At 44.6% G+C, this 23,074-nt stretch overlaps 1 protein-coding gene across 1 annotated transcript; it reads left to right on the top strand.

The window, feature by feature from the left end:
- Positions 1-3,775: 3,775 nt before the first annotated feature.
- On the top strand, positions 3,776-22,821 carry Slc16a14 (solute carrier family 16 member 14). Its single transcript, XM_059278597.1, has 4 exons — positions 3,776-4,034; positions 10,200-10,343; positions 17,053-18,030; positions 22,338-22,821. The coding sequence occupies exons 1-4, from the start codon at positions 3,776-3,778 to the stop codon at positions 22,487-22,489; spliced, it is 1,533 nt and encodes a 510-aa protein (XP_059134580.1). The 3' UTR covers positions 22,490-22,821.
- Positions 22,822-23,074: the final 253 nt, after the last annotated feature.

Below are 23,074 nucleotides of genomic sequence, written 5' to 3'. Positions count from 1 at the left end.
GATTGTTTTGAGAAAGATGTAAGTATTAAATGCAAACACTTGTTTGTTTTTGTTTGGTTTGGGGTTTTGTTGTTGTTGTTTCTGTGTTTGCCTTCCCTGAAAGGCGTGTGTGTGTGTGTGTGTGTGTGTGTGTGTGTGTGTGTGTGTGTGTCTTGAGGCCTAGGCTGTCTTCAAACTTGTTACATAGTTGAGGCTGGCCTTGAACTCCTGATCCTTCTGCTGCCGTGCTCACAGTTTTTGTTCCCCTTTTTTGTTTATGTTTTTGTTGTTGTTGTTTAAGACAGACTGGTCTCAAATTCCCAGCAATCCTCCTGTCTCAGCCCACTGTTTTCTGTAATTACAGGCATGCTCCACCATACCTCTTCCTACGTTCTTCCAGGGAGATCAGACAGGGCCCCCTGAGGTCTCAGTGAGCTATTTACCCGACCTGCGTTCTGAGTTGTCTGCGTGTAATGCCATCTTCTGCCTTCTCACTTGGGCCTCTTGCATAAAATTGTCCATTGCATGCTACTCACTGATGTTCATTTATGATCAAATAAACTGGAAATGCCCTGAGCAGTTCCATGGCAACCACATTTTTTAACCCATAAAATAAATAACTCAGTAAGAATATAAAGTTCTTAACATTGCCACAGAAAATTATTATTTTGGGTACTTTTCTGTGGTTTGAAAAACTATCATTTCATTTTGTGTATGCACGTGTCTGTGGTATGTGCATGTGTGTGTAGGTGTGTGTACATCTGGTCATGGAGATCAAAAATCATTGTCAACTGTTCTCCTTGATTGATCTCCTTTTTACTTACTTATTATGTTTTTAGATGCTTTCATTAAAAAAATATTGTGTATGTATATGGGTGGGTCTGAATGTCTGCCTGTGTACCACGTCTACAGTACCTGCAGAGGCCAGAGGAAGGCCTTGGATCCCCTGGAGCTGGAGTATAGGCAGTTGTAAGGCTCATGATGTGGGTCCTAGGAACTGAACCCCCAAAGCAGCCAGTCCTCTTAACCACTGAGCCATCTGTCCAGCCCCTGGTTTTCCTTCTCATATTTGGTTTTTGTGGTCTGGAGGGCACCCAGGGCTTCACTTACTCTGGGTCAGTGCACCAAAACTTAGCCACGTCCCTTCTGTTCTAATATACATCAAAGTTGATTCCAGTTTCAAAGGAAATAGTCAAAGGGAGCGAAACCTTTTTGTAAACATCAGCTGAAAATGCCACTCTCCAGACCAGCCTTTCACCTCAAAGCCTTGCTCTCCTTTTCACTGTTTCTTGTTTGGTCTTTAGAGACAGGGGTTCTCTGTGAAGCCCTGGCTGTCCTGGAACTCACTCTGTAGACCAGGCTGGCCTGGAACTCACAGAGATCCCCCTGCCTCTGCCTCCCGAGTGCTGGGATTAAAGGTGTACACCACCACACCCACGTTTCTTTTCACTGTTTTAAACTTAAACAGAAATAAAATCTTTATGCTGGCATGTAGGGTGACAGATGATGTGCAGTCAACAAGAGACATACTGGAACTGTTCACCTCGAGTTCATGGGCTATAGCGCCAGATCGTCCTGAGGTAGGCTCCCACAGCTCACTCTTAGACCTTACTCTCCAAGTCATATGGGAGTTGGGGCCACTCGTGAGGTCAGACTAGGAGTTCTCTGAAGTCACTGCCGTGTAAGTTTACAGTAAAGGTGAGTACAAGGGGCTGCAAGGATGGTTTACTCAGTAAAGTCTTTGTCCTACAAGCCTAGGATCTGAGTTCAATTCCATGTAAAAAGCCAGGTATGAGCCAGGCAGTAGTGGCGCACTCCTTTAATCCCAGCACTAGGGAGGCAGAGGCACGTGGATCTCTGTGAGTTCGAGGTCAGCCTGGTCTAATAGTGAGTTCCAGGACAGCCAGGGCTACACAGAGAAACCCTTCCTTGAGGAGAAAAGTAAAAAGCCAGGCATGGCTACATGTGCTTGTTACCCCAGGCGTTAGTTCACTGGCCAGACTCCTCTTCAGTGAGAGATTCTGTCTCAAAGCAATAAGGCAAAGAATAGAGGGAGACATCCAATGGCCTGCTGTGAACTCCCAATACACAAACACCCACATACCCACATGTGTGTACCATACACATTCCACACACCCACTTACCCACAACAATCAAACAAGACAGCACATGTTTGTGACCCCAGCTCTTAGGGTATTGAGAGACAGGTGAACTCCTGGGATTCACTGGTCAGGTCATATAGCTGAATTTGTGAATTCCAGGCCAGTGAGCAATTTTAAAAACCAAGATGGAAGCCAGGCAGTGGTGGTGCATGCCTTTGGTCCCAGCACTTGGGAGGCAGAGGCAGGCAGATCTCTGTGAGTTTGAGGCCAGCCTGGTCTATAGAGCGAGATCCAGGACAAACACCAAAACTACAACAGGGAGTGGGGGAGGGGGGAATAAAAAACAAGATGGACAACTCCTGAGGAACAACACCCGAGGTTAACCTCTGGCCTCCATATATACACACACACATGCATGAATACCTGAACACATATACAACTGGACACACGGACACACACATGCACTCATGCACACATACACACACATATGAGTAATGAAACAGCCAACTTAGGCTGGAGAGATGGCTCAGTGGTTAAGAGCACTGACTGCTCTTCCAGAGGACACGGGTTCAATTCCCAGCACCCACATGGCAGCTGACAACTGTCTGTAACTCCAAGATCTGACACCTTCACATAGACATACATGAAGGCAAAAGCACCAATGCAAATAAAATAAAAATAAATAAATTAAAAAAAAAACAGCCAAATTTGAAGCATGCATGTCTATAATGTGAAAACTCACAGAGTTGTTTGGAACATAGGCCAGAGGAGTTTTTTATCGAGATCTTTGTCTAGAATTGCTGGCATTCAGTGACGGTAGACCAACTTGTAGTCATTTGTTGTTATTTTAGGTTCTCTGTGGCCACGTTCAATCTGTCTGTATACCGTGCTCCACCTCTGCAGGCACTGGCTTCTAGCCCGCAATGCTGCCACTTGACTTAAGAAACTACCCAACAGTCGTTTCCACTTGCAGGCAGTGGTTGCTTCTGTTACCCTGAACATTCATGTCTCCTTACATTCTCCACACTCCCCATTCTCAGGCAGTGAGCTAACTACCTAGTTCACCAAAGATATTAAACTATGGGGTTCAACTTGCTGTCACTACCTACTGTCAGGCTCAGAGAACAGACTAGTCTGTCTTACCCATCACATCCAGGGGGCTTGCGCTCTCTCTCTCCATCTCTCCTCTTCCTTTTTCCTCCACCTTTCCCTACCCTCTCTTCCTTTCCCTACCCTCTCTTCTCCCTTCTTTAACTTTATAGTATCTATGAAGTGGCTATAAAGACAGACTTTATTTTTTTATAATTTATTTATTTACTATGTATACAGTGTTCTGTCTGCACGTATGACTGCAGGCCAGAAGAGGGCGCCAGATCTCGTTACAGATGGTTGTGAGCCACCATGTGGTTGCTGGGAATTGAACTCAGGACCTCTGGAAGAGCAGTCAGTGCTCTTAACCTCTGAGCCGTCTCTCCAGCCCAAAGACAGACTTTAAAGTGATCTGTAAAGAAGTAAAGCATGTACTCAGACCTACCAGTGACAAACTCTAATCTGAGCATTACTTGACCCTGAAGCTGCTTTGATTGCAGTGGGAGGTAGAGCTATCCGAAGACAAGGAAGGTGGGTTTTTTGTTTGTTTGTTTCAATGTGTGATGAAATTATTTACTGTATGTGTTTCAGAAAACCTTAGAACCATGTATGCAAGTCATGAAGATATCGGGTATGACCTTGAAGATGATCCCAAGGCTAAGAAGGCCCTGAAGCCCCACCCAGACATTGATGGCGGGTGGGCCTGGATGATGGTCCTTTCTTCCTTTTTTGTACACATCCTCATCATGGGCTCACAGATGGCCTTGGGAGTCCTCAACGTGGAGTGGCTTGAAGAGTTCCACCAGAGCCGTGGCCTGACCGCCTGGGTCAGCTCCCTGAGTATGGGCATCACCTTGATCGTGGGTACGTTCGCTGCCACCTGTTCTAAGAGGGGGTGGCTATAAAATGACAAGTCGCTGTTGGGAGTAATTCATCCAGAGAGAGAGAGAGAGAGTAATTCATCACAGTCCTGAAACATTAGGGGTCAGATTATCACCACCAACAACTTTAAAATTGAAGTAAAATATTCAGAACACCAAATTTACCATTTAGCTGTGTGTGTGTGTGTGTGTGTGTGTGTGTGTGTGTGTGTGTGTGTGTTCCAAGGCCCTTGTGTACGTCAGAGGACAACTTGTAGAAGTTGATTCTCTCCTTCCACCATCTCAGTCCTGGGGGATGAGGCTCAGGTTGCCGGACTAGAGTCAGCCAGTGCCTTCACCTGCTGAGCCATCCCCCTGACCTCCACACTGATTTTGTAACTGATGATTCACTTTCATCACGTCTGCTTGTTTAACACTTTTGTTGGAATTGGCCTTCACTCAGTGGTTCCTTAGAGTTGGCAACATTTCTATTGTTTTGAGACAGGGTTTCACATAGCCCAGGCTGGCCTTACACTCAGTACGTAGCCAGATGCTGGGATTACAGGCATGAACCACCTCACTCAGGTTATTTAACTTTGTGAATGTTTTGGGGGCACTGTTGGGTATCAGGTCCAGGGCCTCACAAATGCTAAGCAAGCAGTCTACCACTGCACTGCATCTGCTGCCCCTCGATGAATAGTTTTAAAAGATAAAGATTAACCAGGGTTGGCTACCTTTCCGTTTGTAATAAAACTCATGGAAGAAAGCACTTATTTTGGCTTATGGTTCCAAAGGGTTAAGAGTCTATCCTGGCAGGGAGGCATGGCAGGACACAGTGGGTGTGGGTGCAGGAACAGGAAGCTGAGAGATCATGTCTCTGTGTACATGCCACAAGCAGGGAGAGCAAACAGGAAGTGGGGTGAGGCTATAAACCCTCAAAGCCCACCCCCAGTGACCCACTTCCTCCGGCCAGGCTCCACCTCCTAAAGATTCCATAACCTCCCGAGTAGCATCACCAACAAGGGATGAAGTGTACAAATACATGAGCCTAAGGGGGAAATGTCCCATTGAAACCACCATAGAGGAGGACTAGGAGTTCAAAACCAGCCTCAGCTGTATAGCGAGTTCCAGAACAGCCAGCATACATTAGACCCAAGGGCACAAATATGTATGTGAAAAGATTGTTGGTAGCTGGACAGTGGTGGTAAATGCCTTTAATCCCAGCACTAGGGAGGCAGAGGCAGACAGATGTTCAAGACAGGTGAGTTCAAGGCCAGCCTGATCTACAAAGCAAGTTCCAGGGTAGCCAGGGCTGTTACACAGAGAAACCCTGCCTCAAAAACCAAAAACAAGCAAACAAAAAATATTGTTGACAAATGTCTATGACATTATTGACACCTTCAGTTCTTCGTTGGTCTTAAAACTAGGGCAGGACTGAGAGATGTCTCAGTGGTGAAGAACACTTGCTCTTTCAGTTCCCAGAACCTATGTGGTGGCTCACAATCATCTGTTCCCAAACAAGAGCCATAATGAAATCACTGGGTCTGGGTTTTAGTGTTCCTTTTGTCCCAAGAGTGTGGGGCAAGTGTTTTTTATTATTTGGTGTGCGTGCGTGTGCATGCTGCATGCGTGCATGCATGTGTCTTGTGGAATCAGTCCTTTTCATTTTGCTGTAATGGCAGTTAGCTCTTGGTAATGCCTGCCAGGTGTTCATGAGCAATACTTAAAAAACAAAACTAAGCTGGACAGTGGTGGTGTGCTTGCCTTTAATCCCAGCACTTGAGAGGCAGAGGCAGGAGGATCTCTGTGAGTTTGAGGCCAGCCTGGTCTACAGAGTGAGTTCCAGGACAGGCAGAGCTGTTTACACAGAGAAACTCTGTCTCAAAAAAAAAAACAAAAAACAAAAAACAAAACAAAAACTAAGCCAGTCAGTACAGCAGCTAACGCCTTCCTTCTGGCTTGTAAAATCCTTTAGCTAGTAATATTCACCCTGACTTGTGGCTTTCCTTTCTTTTCATTTCTCTTAAATGCCTTAGAAATTTTCATAAGTGTGCATATCATAAAAGCTCACCTCTGAATCCTTTCTGTTACGTTGTTACTGCCGGTCTTTCATATGTCAAAGGGCTGTCAGCAGCAAAACTAGGAGTCACACATGTTCCATTTTGGGTCACTTGGTCCCCAACTATGGCATGGTTGAGTGAGTGTGAATGTATATCAAGTAAAATGTGGGGCTGGAGAAATGGCTCAGTGGTTAAGATTAATGGCTGCTCTTCCATAGGACCTGTAATTGAATGTTTTTTAATGTATATAAAGAAATATAATCAAACTTATGGTATCTCAATTTCAGAACTCCCAAGAATTCATCCAGATGTTCATAACAATGGACTGATTTTATATTTATATAATATACATATATTTAATTTATTACTAATAAATTATTAATATATATTAATATTATATTAATATATAGCATGTACTATATAAAAATATATTTAGTATGTAATAAGTCTGTTATAAGACGTTAACCCTTGCCAGGCGGTGGTAGTGGTGCTCATCTTTAATCTCAGCACTCAGGAGGCAGAGCCAAGCGGATCTCTGTGAGTTCGAGGCCAGCCTGGTCTACAGAGCAAGATCCAGGACAGGCACCAAAACAACACAGAGGAAACCCTGTCTTGAAAAAAAAAAAAAACAGAAAGAAAAAAAAAGAAGTTAACCTAGTTGTTGTTATTAATGTCAGAATTTATTAAGTAAGTCTTTACATTCATGTTTCAAGTTATGCATTTTTCAAAGACTCTAGACAAGGAGCTGGAGAGATGGCTGGGTGGTTAAGCACATTTGCTGCTCTTGCAGAGGATCTGGGTTCGGTTCCCAGCACCCACCTAAAGTGGCTCACAACTGCCAGTAGCTCCAGCTCCAGGAATACCTGACACCTCCGCCTTCACTTGCACTCACATGCACATACCCATAATACACAGACATACACAAAATTAAAAACAAAATAATGAAACCAGAGAGATGATTCAGTGGTTAAAAGCACTGACTGTTCCTGCAGAGGTCCTGGGTTCACTTTCCAGCACCCATAAGTACCTCATAATCTCAAACTCCAGTTCCAGGGGATCTCTCTCCCTCTGCTGGACTCTGCAGGCAACAGGCATGCATGTAGTACACATACATACATGCAGGCAAAACACTCATACACATGAAATAAATAAATATAGTTTTAAAATGAATCTTGCTAGGTGTCGTAGTACACATCTTTAATCCTAGCACTTGGGAGGCAGAGGCAGGTGGCAGGTAGACCTCTGTGACTTCCAGGCCAACCAGGTCTACATGGCAAGCTCCAGGCCAGCTGGGGCTACATAGTGAATAAATAAATACATAAAAATAAAATAAATCTTTAAGCACATACACACACAGCAGACAAGACTGGGCTGTAGCTGAATGGTAGAACACTTGCCCAGTACGATGCTCACTCTTCACTGTCAATCTGACAGACTTAGGGTCACTGGGAGACAAACCTCTGTAGAGTTTGTGTTGATGTGACTAAAGAGGTAAGACCCACCCTAAATGTGGGTCTGGAGGAAGCTGACTGAGCGCCAGTATTTGTCTTTCTCTGCTTCCTGATGACAGACACAATGTGGCCAGGCTCGGTGGTGTCTTTGATAAAGGAACCCCTTTAACCCAGGCTCAAACAAATCTTCCCTTAAGTTGTTTTTATCAGGATTGGTCACAGCAGGAGAAAAGTAACTAATGCACTGGCCTTGTGGGAGGACCAGTTCCTGCACACAGAAGAAAGAGACCTCACAGGGAAGTTTTTTTTTTTAGTGTGGGCTAAGCAGGGAAACTCTTGAGAGCTCAATTATTTTATTTATCAATGTATGAGTGTGATGCGTGTAAAGGTCAGAGGACAACTTTCAGAAATCCGCTCTCTCCCTTCCAATGTAAGTTCCAGGAATTGAACTCAGGTCATCAGACTTGCACAGCTATCTTCTTTTACCCACGGAAACCCCCTCTCCAGCCCTAAATTAGTTTTTAAGTCAAAAAACCCCACTCAAGCGTCGCACTCAATAACCATATAAAGTGATGACAACCATCTTGGATCTCTACAGGGTGTCAAAAATGCACATCCTGGGAGTGGGGATGCAGGTCAGCTGTAGTGCACCTACCTAGCATACATGAAGAACCCGGGGGTCCATCCCCCAGCACCTAATAAACCAAGCATGGTGGCAGATGCCTGTTATCCCAGCATTTGGGAAGTGGAGGCAAGAGGGTCAGAAGTTCGAGGTCATCCTTGGTTACATAGGCAATTCAAGGCCAGCCTGGGCTGCATGAAACCAAAAAAAATTGTAGCCTAATGGTCTCAGAGGAGAACTGGGGGAGAAAGCAGCGCCTGAGTGTATTGAAGACAGCAAGTCCTTTTAAGTTTTGCTCGCGTTGGGTGTTCTGTGATTGGCTGTAGTCATCTTTATGAAAATCCTTTTCCAATGTTTCCTTTAGAACTGGAGTCAGACTGGGCAGTGGTGGCACACGCCTTTAATGCCAGCACTCAGGAGGCAGAGACAAGTGGATCTCTGAGTTTGAGGCCAGCCTGGTCTACAGTGAGTTCCAAGGCAGCCAGGGCTACACAGAGAAACCCTGTCTCAAAAAAAAAAAAAAAAACCCAACTCGAGTAAAAATTTCTGGTGTGGGTCAGTGAGTTGGTTCAGTTGGGCACTTGCTAACAACTTGCTGACAACCCAAGTTCCATCCCTCAAACCCATATGGTAGAAGGAGAGAATGGACTCCTTCTAACTCCCACTCCAACACCAAGGCACAGTCACCCACACAAACATGCACACACACGATGCATGAACAAATGTCATAAGTGAAATTTAACCTCATCTGCATTGGAAGCTAGAAGGCCAGGAAGAAGACAAGAGGCAAGGGTAGAAATTGCTACTAGCCTGAGAGGGTGTGGCCAAGCCAAAGGGTCAGCCATCACATGGCCCCAGTCAGTTGGGGATAGGTAGGAAACTCATCAGGGTTGCTACTGAATTTGTGTGTGTGTGATTTCTCTCATTTTCAAGTGTTTGCTTATTCCACACATTTTCAAACTTTGTGTAAGGTCGAGAAAATACATGCCAGGTGGGATCCTGTTAGAACACTAGCCAAGGACTTCTGTTGTAGGCAGAGTGAGGCTGACTGCTTGTTTCCAGTCTAGAATCATTTGTTCTCTGATGAGATTATATACATCTGCAAGGTTTTTATACTTTAAGATTGATGGGAGCACAAAAGTCCTTGTGCCCAAAGATCTCAAGGGAAACCAGAATGTTATTCACTTAGGGGTGTCTCCTCAGTGGACAATAAATACTGCATTACCTCTTCTCAATAAAATACCTGCATTCCAGCCAGAAAGCTGGAGTAGGTGTTGTCAATGACCCTGTGACCTTTGCTATCTGTAGAGGCTGACCTCATCCAACCCCCCCAGAATGATTATCCCTAGACCTTTATCTTTAGTTCCAAGTTAATAGAACCCATCCTTAGGGGAGATGTCACATGTACTTTATGGCCTGTTGACCTCTGTGCTATCTTCATCAGAGACCACACCAGATCCCAGGCCTTTTAGCTGTAGAACCCACCTTCATGGTCACATGTACTTTGTAAAGGAGTTTCTATGTGGTCACTCCTTAAGCTTTATTGTGTACCTGTAATTGGAATGATTGTAGCCTGGAAAACCCTTTTCAAATTCTATTGTGTTTAAATATGCTTACAATAAACTGCCTGGCATAAGACTTCCCAGTTTGATCCAGGTTGACCAAGTCAATCTGAACGGGCTTTTTTACCTCTTTTCAGATGGTTACCTGCCTTGACACCTGCAGAGACCCCATCATAAGATGTTTTGTTTTTGCCTATGTTATTAAAAATTATATTTATTTGTTTATTGGGGGGTGCATGTGTGGAGGTCATCAACCTGTGGGAATCTGGTCTCTTTCTACCAAGTGGGTTTGAGGGCTCGAACTCAGGTTGGCAGCTTTGGCCACAAGCCCCTTTCTTGCTGAGCCATCTCGCTAGCCCTGGTTTGGTCTTCTTTAAGCAGCCCTGGTAATGTTTTATTCTTTAACTTTTTGTGTGGGGACACTAAGACAACAAGGAGCCTCTAGTCAGTGCCTTTTCCACTGCTCTGTGGCAGGACCTTTCATCGGCTTGTTCATTAACACCTGTGGGTGCCGCCAAACAGCAATCATTGGAGGGCTGGTGAACTCCCTCGGCTGGGTGTTGAGCGCCTATGCAGCCAACGTGCAGTCTCTCTTTATTACCTTTGGAGTGGCAGCTGGTAAGCATGGTTTAACATTTTTTTTTTATTTCAGTGTCTTGTGCATTTAGATGACGAATTTAACTGTGGAGAAAAGAGACCCACTGAGACATTCTCTTGATGGTGTAGCGCGATGGCTCAGCAGTTAAGAGCACTTGTTCTTGCAAAGGACCCAGGTTCCATTTCCAGCACCCACATAGCAGCTCATGGCCATCTGTAACTCCAGTTCTAGAGGATCTGAAATCCTCTTCTAACCTGTGTGGATAACACACACACATACACACACACACACACACACACACACACACACACACACACACACAAAACAGTTTACATGTATGCATACAGGCAAAACACTCACACAAATAAAATAAAATAAACAAATCTTCAAAAAAATTTTAAGGCATTCTGTTCTCATCTTGGAAGTGTGTGTGTGTGTGTGTGTGTGTGTGCGTGCGTGTGCGTGTGTGCCATTCTGTCATCTTCTGCCTTATTGTTTGACACGGGGTCTCTCACTGAATCTGGAGCTAGGCTGGCAGTCAACAAGCCCCAGAGATCCTCCTGCTGGTGACACCCCACCCCACTAGTGTTACAATATACAAAGCCACATCCAGCTTTTTACTCGGACATTGTAGTTCCAAACTCAGATCCTTGGTTTGCATAGCAAGCCTTCTTATCCATTGACCCAAGAAAAACTTTAATAGATGCTAAATGTCCTTTATGTGTGGGTAACTTACTAGCAACTGTATTTAGCTTCCCAAATAGAACAAAATTCAAACTTTCATGCCAGCTCCTGAGTGCTAAGGTAGATCTTTCTCCTTTGAAGAATGGGAAAGGGGGGATAATGACACAAATTTAAGGGAGTAAACAAATTTCTAGGGAAATGAATGACATTGTCTCATTAATAAATATAGAACTAAATGTGAATAATGGAATAGTCATTTATCTTTCAGCTCTGTTCAGATGAATGAATTAGCACAAGCCACAGGCAGGTCGAGATTCTCAGAAGCCAATCTAGCACACAGGCAGGGGATGGATTAAAACTGAACACCATGCAGAGTGATTTGCATTCTGCAAAATGTATTCCTAGCCATAATTTCCTTTACCCACAGGTTGTGGGGTTCACACAGTGAGTAGTTATTTCCTGGAACCCTGTGTTCTGGTGAAGCTGATCCTGCCTGACTCTGTGGAAACAGAACTCTGATCCTCCTCAAAAATGAATTGTTGAATCAGAATTGAAAGCTATTTTGATGAAGAAAGCCAGATGTAGTGGTACATGCATTTACAGCATTTGAGTCAGAGGCAGGGGCATTACCAAAAGTTTGAGTTCAGTTTGGACTACATAGAGAATTTCAAGCCAGGCTATATAGTGAGACTCATTCTCAGAATAAAAGGAAGGAAGGAAGGAAGGAAGGAAGGAAGGAAGGAAGGAAAGAAGGAAGGAAATTCCAGTGCTCAGGATACAGGCAGAAGGATCTCTATTAGTTCAAAGTCCTGGTACACAGAATGGTTCCAGGACAGCCAGGAATACACAGTGAGACCCTGTCTCAAAAATCGAAAACAAAACCATAAACAAAAGAAAAGATCCAGATGTGGTGGTACATAGCTATAATTCTAGCCCTAAGGAGGTGGAGACAGGAAGATCCAGAATGCAAGACCCATCCTCAGCTACATACATAGTGTGTTCAAGACCAGCCTGGGCTACACAAGACCCTGTCTCAAAAAACAAAGCAAGGACAAGTTATTGGTTGGGATACGGTGATACACAGCATGTCTATAATCCTAACACTTGGGAGCTTCAGGCAAGGTAATAGGTTAAAATTAGTCAGGACTATGTGTGAAGACCTTATCTCAGAAAACAAACAATGTAAAAACAAAAGGTTTTGTCTATTTATTTATTCATTTCTGTTATAAGATGGGTCCTTATGTGTCCCCAGGCTGGCCTTGAACTTACTGTGTAGCTGAGAAGGACCTTGAACTTTTCATGCCCCCACCTCCACCTCCTGAGTACTGGGATTGCAGCAGTGTGCCACCAGGCCTGGTTTATTGAGGGCTTCATTCCTCCTGGGCAAGCACACTTACCACTGAGCTGCACCCATCTGTGTCCACCTTCTGTAGCCACTTAGTATTTGTGTGACAATAGGCACATTAGACTTGTCACTGAAGCTCCTTACACCTCAGTTTCCTTATGTGCAAATCGAGCAAGTAAGAGTACCAGAGTAGCATATTGAAATGATGGGAGTAATTTACATAAAATGCTAAGCACGATGGTACATACTAAAGTGCTCGGTAAATGTCAGCTGACACACAAACATAGTAGCATACGTGTAGCATAAATATGACATAAACTCAAACATATCGCTTAAGACAAGAGGAATTGCCCCGGCCAGCGGGGTGTCAAGGGGGGGGGGGCGACCCACCAGCAGGAGAGAATGAAAGGGATGGGGGAGATACAAAAGGAAGACAGCAAGACAGTGTGTTCTGATCAAGCTGCAAATTTTATTCTCCTCAACAAGTCTTATATAGCATGAGAGGGGGCAGGAAGGAGGGAAGGGGTACACGACGTGCCGTAAGTGCAGGTGAAGGGGGGGCGTGCAGGTGAAGGACTACGTGCAAGTTGTGAGGCTGCTAGGTGGTAAGGTCACTGGTCAGGGCCCATTGTTCTGTTGCTATGCTACCTGACATGCCTGACCTGTTCTTTATCTTTGGAGGCATCTGGTTTAGGGCAGGGGCTTGTTCTCTGGCCTAGCTAGTACTTTTCCATGGTCCATGTTTGGTCCCTGACAAGGAATGGGACACTAAAACCTGGTGTCAGTGTGCTGACAAGATGGCTCACAGGTAAGGTATTTGCCTGTGACAGGTACGAGCCTGGACAGCCTAAGTGGCTCTTGGATCCCCAGGTGGAAGGAAAGAGCCACCTCCTAAAACACTGGTTCTCAATCTTCCTAATGTTGCGACCCTTTAATACAGTTCCTCATGTTATGGTGACCCACCAACCATAAAATTATTTTTGTTGCTACTTCATAACTGTAATTTTTCTACTATTATGAATTGATTGTAAATATCTTATATGCAGGCTATCTGATATGCGACCCCTGTGTGAAAGGGTCGTTTGGACCCCAAGGGGTTTGTGGCCCACGTATTAAGAACCATTGTCCTAAACGTTGTCTTTTGACCTCCACATGCATGTTATTGTATGTGTGTGTGTGTCTGCAGTCACACACAGGCATGATATACACATAATAATAGTAATAATTTTTAAAGGTATTAGAAACTTGTTTTGTTTTTGTTTTAAGACAGGTTTTCTCTATGTAACAGCCTTGGCTGTCCTGAAACTCACTCTATAGATCAGGCTGGCCTGGAACTCATAGAGATCTGCCTGCCTCTACCTCCCAAGTGCCAGGATTAAAAGCATGCACCACCACCACCTGGCTAGGATCAGAATTTCAAGGCCATCCTTAACCACAAATTCCACCTAGCCTGGGCTAAAGAGACCCATCAAAATCCAAAGTATGTCAGTGCCACAGAACAAATCACCTAGTGTCTTAAACAAATTCAACAAAATAAATTGCAAGAGGCATCGGGGTGGGGTTAGGAAAAGACTTAAAATAGGCAACAACAAACAGCAATGTGTAAAACCCTTTTTGGACTGCAGTTTAAACATGCAAGTTTTTGGGTTGTTTTTTTTTTTTTTTTTTTTTGGAAACATTTGAAAATTTGAGCACCTTCTGGATATTTAGTAGTATCAAAGGATTTTTTTTTCCAGTGAGATAATGATATGAGAACTATGTCATTTAAATGATTCCTACATTTGGAGATTTATCCTAAAATATGCACACACAGGATAATATATTCTCCATTTGCTTCAAAATAATATGTGGTATTTACAAAATTGGCTGTGAGTTGAGATTTGTTGAAGCTTAGGGATGGCGTAAAGAGTCTTTAAATCATTGTTTTTAAAAGCTTCCCTGGGTTTGATCTAAACTGTTCCATTAGAAGCTGGAAAGATGGCTCAGCAGGTAAGTGTTTGCTGCTCTTCCACAAGACTGGAGGTCAGTTCCCACCACCCACACTTGGGCAGCTTACAACCCTAGGTTTTGAGTTTTGTTTTGTTTTTTTTGAGACAGGATCTCATGTAGCCCAGGCTAGCTTCAAATTCTGTATCTAAACAAGGATGACCTTGATACTCCTGCCTTGCCTCTGAGCTCTGGGATTAGTGGTGTATGTGTCACAATACTTGGTTTATGTGGTGCTAGGATCAATCCCAAGGTCTCATGCATGCTGGAAAAGCACTTTTTGTATGATGTAAGATATTCAGACAACAGCACATCCTCATGGTACATTTCTCAGGTGCGACCCCTGTGCTTCATCCACTTAGGGCTTTTTTTTTTAAGAATAGCCATAGACACACTCATTGAGGAGGCTTTTTAAATATATATATAATATATTAATAATTAATATATAATTAATCTCTTTTTTGAAAAGATTTGTCTTGGGCAAATGAGATGGCTTAGCAGGCAAAGGTGCCTACCACCAAGTAAGTGTTACATCCTGGGACCCACGTGATAGAAGGAGAGAATTAACAACTACCACAGGACCAGAGAAGAGTGGAACCGGGTGAGGGAGGGGGTAATGGGGTAGGAGAGGGGAGGGTTTCCTTTCACAGCAGTGTGGTCCAGTGGCATTGTTGATGTCAGATGAGCTGGGAGCTGAGGGTATGACTGCAGAGTCTGTCTGCAGTGACATTTTTTAGCCAGCTCCTAAAGCGGCAAGGTCTCAAAAGTCCACACTAGCCACAGAAATTGATTTGAGTTTCTCATTTCTTGGAGGATCAAGCTAGGGTTTTAGATATACAGTCACCTAGATAGTATATCATTTCTATATTTTTTACTTTGTTAATTTTCTCAAATAGCAGGTAGATGTTACAGATGGCCCAAACTCAATCAACCCATGAGGAGTATGTGGACCTGGTGATGGACCATGGTTGATGTATTTTTAATATTTTTAGAGGTTTTTTTTTTAAGATTTATTTATTTTTATTTTATGTTTATGGGAATTTTGCCAGCATGTATATGAGCCACATTTGTGCAGTGCCCTCAGAGGCCAGAAGAGGGCATCAGACCCCCTGGAACAAGAATTACAGGTAGTTGTTAGCTGTCATGTGGGTGCTAACACGGGAGAGAGACCAAACCCGGGTCCTCTGCAAGAGCAGCAAGTGCTCTTAACCACTGAGCCATCTCTCCAGCCCCTTTCTCTGTGTGTGTGTGTGTGTGTGTGTGTGTGTGTGTGTGTGTGTGTGTGTGTGTTGGCAGCAAGCCCCTCTGTCCTGTAGCTGTCTGCTGGCCTCTGTGGGCTGTTTTTACTTTGTCTATTTTACATTCTAAGAAATTCTAGACTTCTATCTTTGTGATCATAAGCTTTATAAAGATTGGTCCAGGTTTGGCCCATTGCTGAGGACTCTGTCTTGCCCTCACTGACACTGGCAGGAGGCTTAGGGACTGTTACTGCTCTAGCAGGAGGCGTGAACCTGGGAGAGTAGAAGACCAGAAATGAGGCAGACTAAGTAAGGTCTCATGCAATGGCCATCTTTATTCAGTGCATCAGACAATTTATATTCTGAGAGTAATCCAAGGGTTAGGTTAGTCATGTGAGCAGCACTCACTAGCATTCAAGCTATATACAGTCACAAGGGCAGCTTGTGCTTGGGAACATCACTCTGAATAACAATGGGTAGGATGATGGTGACTAAGTAAACCCCTCCTAGTGTCACACCTGGGAGGGCACGAAAGCTCCTTCCAGGAGCAACCCATGTTATGGAAGGAACAGAGGTTACAGTACTTGTCTTGTTCACTGGGTTAATTCACAAGTTCTCAGCAATTCTCACACAGCTTCATTCATGGACAGTGCTCCAACAAGGGACGTGTCACTTCCTTTCTGTTTGATTCTGCTTGAGACGGGGCCGTGCTCTGTGGGTGAGGCTGGCCTAGAACTCATTGTGTTCTGAATCTTCTGATCTTACAGGAGGAATCTGCTCTGATGTTATTGGTGGAAACTACTGCACAGTTTGATGGGGAAATGGCGGCTCCTCTTGGCTCCCCTCTCCCCGGAACTTCTTTACATAGTCACTGTCCTTCCTTCATTAGAATGGAAAAGTACAATGGTATAAGGAGATGGAGGTGTTACAGTTTGGGTCTTAAGTGTCCCTGACGGCTGTGTAGTGAAGACAGGCCGTTGAGAGGTAGTGGCTTCTTTAGGGAGTAGGGCCTGGTGGAAGGAATATGTAACTGGGAAAATGCCCCCCCCCCTTTAAACAGGGTCTTTTGCATCCCATCTTGGCCTCAAACTCACTGTATAGCTGAGAATGACCTTGAAGTTCTGATCCTCCTCTCTCCACTTCCTAAATGTTAGGACATGTGGTGTGACTGGGACCACTTTCATGTGGTGCTGGGAATTCATGCATGCTAGGGCAAGCATTCTACCAATAGTTAGATGCCTAGTCTTCTCTTCCTCTTTTTCTTTACTTTTCTGTCATGACTCTCTGCCATGACATGCCCCAAAGCATCACGAAGTAAGTTCTCTAAAATTGCTAACCATAAGAAGCCTTCCTTCTTTTTAAGTTGATTACCTCAGGTGGTTTTGCTACAGTCTGGAAAGCCGCCTGACACAGCAGGTGATCTTTATGCACTATGGATCCTGACTCTGCCTGTATTTTTTCCCATCTCACCTGCAGGCCTCGGCAGCGGGATGGCCTACTTGCCTGCGGTGGTCATGGTGGGAAGGTACTTTCAGAAGAGACGAGCCCTGGCCCAGGGCCTCAGTACCACAGGGACAGGATTTGGGACATTCCTGATGACTGTTTTGCTGAAATATTTGTGTGCAGAGTATGGCTGGAGGAATGCCATGTTCATACAAGGTGCTGTGTCCTTGAACCTGTGTGTTTGTGGGGCGCTCATGAGGCCCCTCTCTCCTGGGAAGGTAGAAAACTGCCCAGGAGGGGAGGAGCCCTGTGCCCTCCCAGCTTACTCCACTGAATCTGTAAAATCAGGAGGACCACTGGGCATGACTGAAGAACAGGACAGACAGCCTGAGAATGAGGAGACTGTCTGTGACCTTCAAGCACAGGAGTGTCAAGGTCAAACCCGTCCCAGGAAGAACATGTGTGCTTTCCGGGTTCTGAAGACAGTGAGTCAGCTCACTGTCCGAGTCCAGAAGGGCTTCCGGGACTGGTACTCGGGCTATTTCGGAACAGCCTCGCTCTTCACCAACCGCGTGTTTGTGGCCTTTATTTTCTGGGCTCTGTTTGCATACAGCAGCTTTGTCATCCCTTTTATCCACCTGCCAGAAATCGTCAGTTTGTATAACCTGTCGGAGCAAAACGACGTGTTCCCTCTGACCTCAATTATAGCAATCCTTCACATCTTCGGGAAGGTGATCCTGGGGGCGGTGGCTGACCTCCCCTGCATCAGCGTCTGGAACGTCTTCCTCATTGCTAACTTCACCCTGGTCTTCAGCATCTTCCTTCTGCCATTGATGCACACCTATGCGAGCCTGGCTGTCATTTGCGCCCTGATTGGGTTTTCCAGCGGGTATTTCTCCCTCATGCCGGTGGTGACGGAGGACCTGGTTGGCACTGAGCACTTGGCCAATGCCTATGGCATCATCATCTGTGCCAATGGCATCTCAGCTTTACTGGGACCACCATTTGCAGGTGAGTGCCCCCGAGGTACCCAGAGCTTAGAGTGCATGCTGGGGGGCAGGATGGGTCCCCACCCCTTACAAAGTCCAATGTCAGAGCTCGGTGTGGTGGCACGTGCTTGTGATCTCCGCACTTGGGAAATTTAGGTAGAAAGAGCACTGCTAGGTAGAGGTCAGCCTAAGCTGTCTCAAAAAACAAAAATCAAAACAAAAAGGCCAGATGTACACACCTATCACCCCAGTAGTAGGGGTACTGAGGCAGGAGGATTGTTACAAATTCCAGGCCTACCGTAGCTACATGATCAGAACCTGTCTCAAGACATCAAAATCTGTGACTCAGCAGGCAAAACTTGCCACCAAGCCCGATGAGCTGGGTCCAATGCTCAGAACCCACGTGGTGGAAGGAAAGAAGGAAATGTTGTAGATTGTCCTCTGATCTCCATGTTGGTACTGTGGCACAGACCCATACACATACACACATTAAATAGATAAAACTTTTAAAAGAGAAGAAACCAAGAACAGGGCTGAGGATGTGTCTCGGTTGATACAGTGCCTGCCTACCATGCAGGATGCCCTGAGTTCTACACTCAGCATGTCAGACCCTGGGTGTGGTGCTCCATGCCTAGAGTCCCAACACTTGAGAGGCAGAGACAAAGATCTAGAGTCCAAGGTGAGACTCTATCTCAAAAGACCACCAAAGGCATCCATGCCTTTGGTTGCCTGTTGCTGCTCGAATAAGCTGCCATAAACATTATCTTACTGTTCTGGCAGTCAAAGGTCTAACCCAAAATACAAGTGCCTCTGGCCAGGCACCATGGGGGTGCACACCTTTAACTCCAGGACTTGGGAGGCAGAGGCAGGGGGATCTCTGAGTTCCAGGACAGCTAGGGCTACATAGAGAAATGCTGTCTTTAAAAAAACAAAACAAAACAAAACAAAAAGCCAGGCATTGGTGTCAAACGCCTTTGATCCCAGCACTCAGGAGGCAGAGGCAGGTGGATCTCTGGATCTCTGAGTTCAAGGCCAGCCTGGTCTACAGAATGAGTCAGGACAGCCAGGGCTATGCAGAGAAACCCTGTCTTGAAAAACCAAAAGGAACTAAAAAAAGGAAGAAAGAAAAAAAGAAAGAAAGCAAGCGTGTACCTCAAGGTCAGGGAGAAACCCTGCCTCGAAGGAACAGATGGAGAAAGGTGGAGGTGCACACTCAGGTTGTCTTACAACCTCCAAGCACTCCACACACAGGCATGTGCATGTGCTCACACAAAAACACTAAATATATGTTTCACATATATTTATATTAGTATATAGTTATGATAGAACTTTAAGGCCAGGCATGTTGTGCAAGCAACTTGGGAGGTGGAGGTAGGAATATCAGGAGCCTAAGGCTAGCCTGGAATCCATATGACCCCACCTCAAAGCAAAACAAAACAAAACAATCAAAAACACTACCACAATAGAAATAGACAAAGAAAAAAGTTTCTGTGGGCGCCTCCCCTCACTGCTGTGGGGACTCCAGGCTAGTGTCCCCATCCATCAGGTCTGAAGGGCCTTTTCTCCTTGTGTCGGCTACTTCCTCTCCTCCCACTGATTCATACACTGAAGGACATTTGTTGGCTGTCTGCAGAATGTTTAATTACTCTCCAGGCCAAGAAACTAAAGTCATAATGTGATGCAGGCCCAGCATTCGTGCACTATGGGGTCAGGGTGCCTGGCAATAGGATCGACTAAATAACCACATTCAGTTCTTGCTAGACATCCCAAATGGGCTTAAATGCTACTTAGCGTGCAGCAGAGAAAATTACTTCTCCAATTACCTTTTTTTTTTTTTGTATGTGATTTCAGAAACAAACGTGTTTCCCGTTTTTCAGGGAGATTTCTAGTCCCATTTAAAAACCTGGTACAATGTAGTGCCACATTAGACATTTGAGTGTTTCCATTTAGGGAAAGCATGCAATTCAAGACATTACACAGCCATTTCAACCATGACAGTAGACAACACCAACTTCAATCTAGTTCATTTTATAACATGTTGTTTTTTGTTTTTTTTTTCTCTTTTGGGGGGCCTGCCACCCAGCTCCCAAATAAAGCACATAGAGAAACTATGTCTCAAAAAAACCAAATAATAATAATAATAATAATAATAATAATAATAATAATAATAATAAGTAAAAAATTTTAAAAAAATCCAGCCAATCAGATTTGGCTAGCTTGAGTATCTACATGGCTAACCCCCGTTTGAATAAAATCTAGCACCCTAACAAGCATTTTGAGTGTTGCCCAAGAGCTGGGAGCAATTTAATTGGTGAGAAAGACACCTATCCTTCTCATTAGGCACACTCAAATGAAAAGGGAAGGCAATTGAACAGGGAACCAGGTTTCACTTTGAAGCTATTGCTTTGAGTTAACGGGTGAAAGGACTGCAAAGGTCCCAAGTTCCAAATCAAAGAACAGAGATCACAACCAGGCGTAATGGTGCATGCTTGGTCAGGAAATCTCACCCATCCTCAGCTACATAGGGAGTTCACATGGCTGAAGATGTGGCACACTGGTAGTAGGTTCAACCCCCAATATGGGGGTGGGGGGGCTGAAGAGATGAGTCAGTGATTAAGAGCACTTGCTGCTCTTCCAGAGGTTCAGTTCTCAGCACCCACATCAGGTGACTCACAACCACTCCAGCTCCAGAGAACCCACATCCTCTTCTGGCCTTCCTGGGTATTGAACCCAGGGCCTCTTCATATACTAAGCAAGTAAGTGATCACCATTGGGCTACATACATCACCAATCATTTTTTATTTTTTCCTATTGGAAGGAATGCACTATGCAGACCAACCTGGCCTTGAACCCATAGAGGTCTGCCTTGCTTCTGCCTTCCAAGTACTGGGATTAGAGGTATGAGGCAAGCTTGGCTAATTTTCATTCTGTAGCCCAAGCAGACCTTGAATTTACATTCTTCCAGGAGCTGGGATGGCAGACCTGTTGTGCCCCCAGGTCCTGCCCTGATCTTCTAACTTTCAAATTACATCCAGTCCCTTCACCCACCCTGTTTCTAGGTAGATACAGACCACTCTCCAGCTACAGCGTCTTCACTTATGCACTCATCACTCACTGGAGTCCCATTGGAGGCAGCTGGTGTCACTGAGCAGAAGTTGGTGTGGGTTTGTTAAGGTGTCAATATCAGTGTGGCTTTCAGATTCTGAAGCTGAATCATTTCATTTTTGGATTATGTGCTTAATCTTGTTTTAGATTGCAGATGGAAAAAGGACAAGAGCATTTTACTAAGCCACATCTAAAGAATATGACCTTTATTTTAGTCTCCTTTTTGCTGTTTGTTTTTTGACTTTTGTTTTGTTTTTGAGACAGGTTCTCATTGGGTAGCTCTGACTGGCCTGGAACTTGCTATGACTAAGCTGGCCTCAAACTCACAGAGATCACCTGCCTCTGCCACACCTGCGGTCTCCTATTTTTGAGTCAAATAACACGTTTAATAGGGATGATGAGCTAGCTTTAGTGGGTAAAGTGCTTGCCATGTCAGTTCTACACGCTGGATGACCTGAGCTAGCTCCCTGGAGCCCACATAAAGGTGGAAGGAGAGGGCTCACTCTACAAAGTGTTCCGTGACCGCCACATAGCACATTATTACTGTACATAAAGTTCACACACTTACACAATAAACTAAAAACAAAGAACAACAGCCAGGCATGGTGGTGCACGCCTTTAATTCCAGCACTTGAGAGACAGAGGCAGGTGGATTTCTGTGAGTTCTAGGCCAGCTTGGTTTATGTAGTGAGTTCCAGGGCTACATAGTGAGACCCTGTCTCAAGAACAAACAAACAAACAAACAAAAAATTAAAGATTAAAGAATAATGAAACAACCATTAGTGAATTTGAGACCAGCCTTCAGTATAATGTGTAAGATCTTGTATCAAAAAAAAAATTTCTGAATGAGGCCTGGCCGTGTAGCCCAGGGCAGCCACATGTGCAGTGCTCTGGGTTCCATCCCCAGCATCCCAAAGAAAAGTTAATAAATTGGAGGGGCAGTGTTGGGGACTGAGCCTTGGCTTTAATGTGTGCTAGGCAAGTGATCACCACTGAGCTACATCCCCAATCCCCAGCCCAAACTCAGAAAAAAAAAAAAAAATTGAGCCAGCCTGATCTACAGATCAAGTTCCAGAATAGCCAGGGCTACACAGAGAAACCCTGTCTCAAAAAACAAAAAACAAAAAAAAATTTGAAGTAGCAATAAATGCCTAGTTTATATCTTTGAATTTTGTCTTAAACCGTGTCATACTGAATATATCTGTATTTTTTTTGTTTTTGTAGGGTGGATCTTCGACATCACACAAAAATACGATTTTTCCTTTTATATCTGTGGTTTGCTTTACATGGTAGGAATACTCTTTTTGCTCATTCAACCCTGTATTCAAATGGTAGAACAATCCAGAAGAAAGTACACAGACAGTGCACATGTTTAATTAGTGTCCTGCAACACTTCCTGAGTCCTCTCCTCAGCCTACCTCACCTGGTCGCTAGAGGGCACTCTGTGTGGTCACTGGCGGTAAATGCCGCAGCATGGCCTCCGGAGGGGGCAGAAGTGATTAGAACGGCTTATGTCTTAGGGACAATGGTGTTTAGAGCTTATTAAGTAGTTGATACAGGTGCCCTGATGAAAACTTAAACCAGGCATGGTGGCAAATGCCTGTCATCCCACCTCTAGGTGGAGGCAAGAAGATTGGAGATTCAAGGTTAGCCTCTGCTACCTAGTGAGTTCCAGGCCAGCCTGGGCTACATGAGAACCTGTCTCAAAAAAAAAAAAAAAAAAAAAAAAAGAAAGAAAGAAAGAAAGGAAGGAAGGAAGGAAGGAAGGAAGAAAAAGTCTCTACCTTCTCTCTCTCTACCTCCCTCTCTTCCTCTCTTCCCCCTCCTCCTGTCATCCGCTGGGACTAGGGTTTTACGTACAAAGACTGGAAATTAAAGCTTTGCAACTCAACCACTTCTTTGCAAGGTAAAACCCAAGAGTCTATATTTCCACAAAGGATCCAGATAAATGGGCTTTGAGC

Source organism: Peromyscus eremicus, chromosome 13 (genome assembly GCF_949786415.1).
Source record: "Peromyscus eremicus chromosome 13, PerEre_H2_v1, whole genome shotgun sequence".
NCBI classification, from domain to species: domain Eukaryota; kingdom Metazoa; phylum Chordata; class Mammalia; order Rodentia; family Cricetidae; genus Peromyscus; species Peromyscus eremicus.
Note: the sequence above shows the minus strand (reverse complement) of the source record. Positions and strands in the feature narration are given on the sequence as shown.

Coding starts and splice junctions, on each gene's coding strand:
- Slc16a14 (XM_059278597.1), top strand. CDS start 3,776: ATGTATGCAAGTCATGAAGATATCGGGTATGACCTTGAAGATGATCCC. Junction 10,344..17,052: donor TACCTTTGGAGTGGCAGCTG/GTAAGCATGGTT, acceptor TCTCACCTGCAG/GCCTCGGCAGCGGGATGGCC. Junction 18,031..22,337: donor ACTGGGACCACCATTTGCAG/GTGAGTGCCCCC, acceptor TTGTTTTTGTAG/GGTGGATCTTCGACATCACA.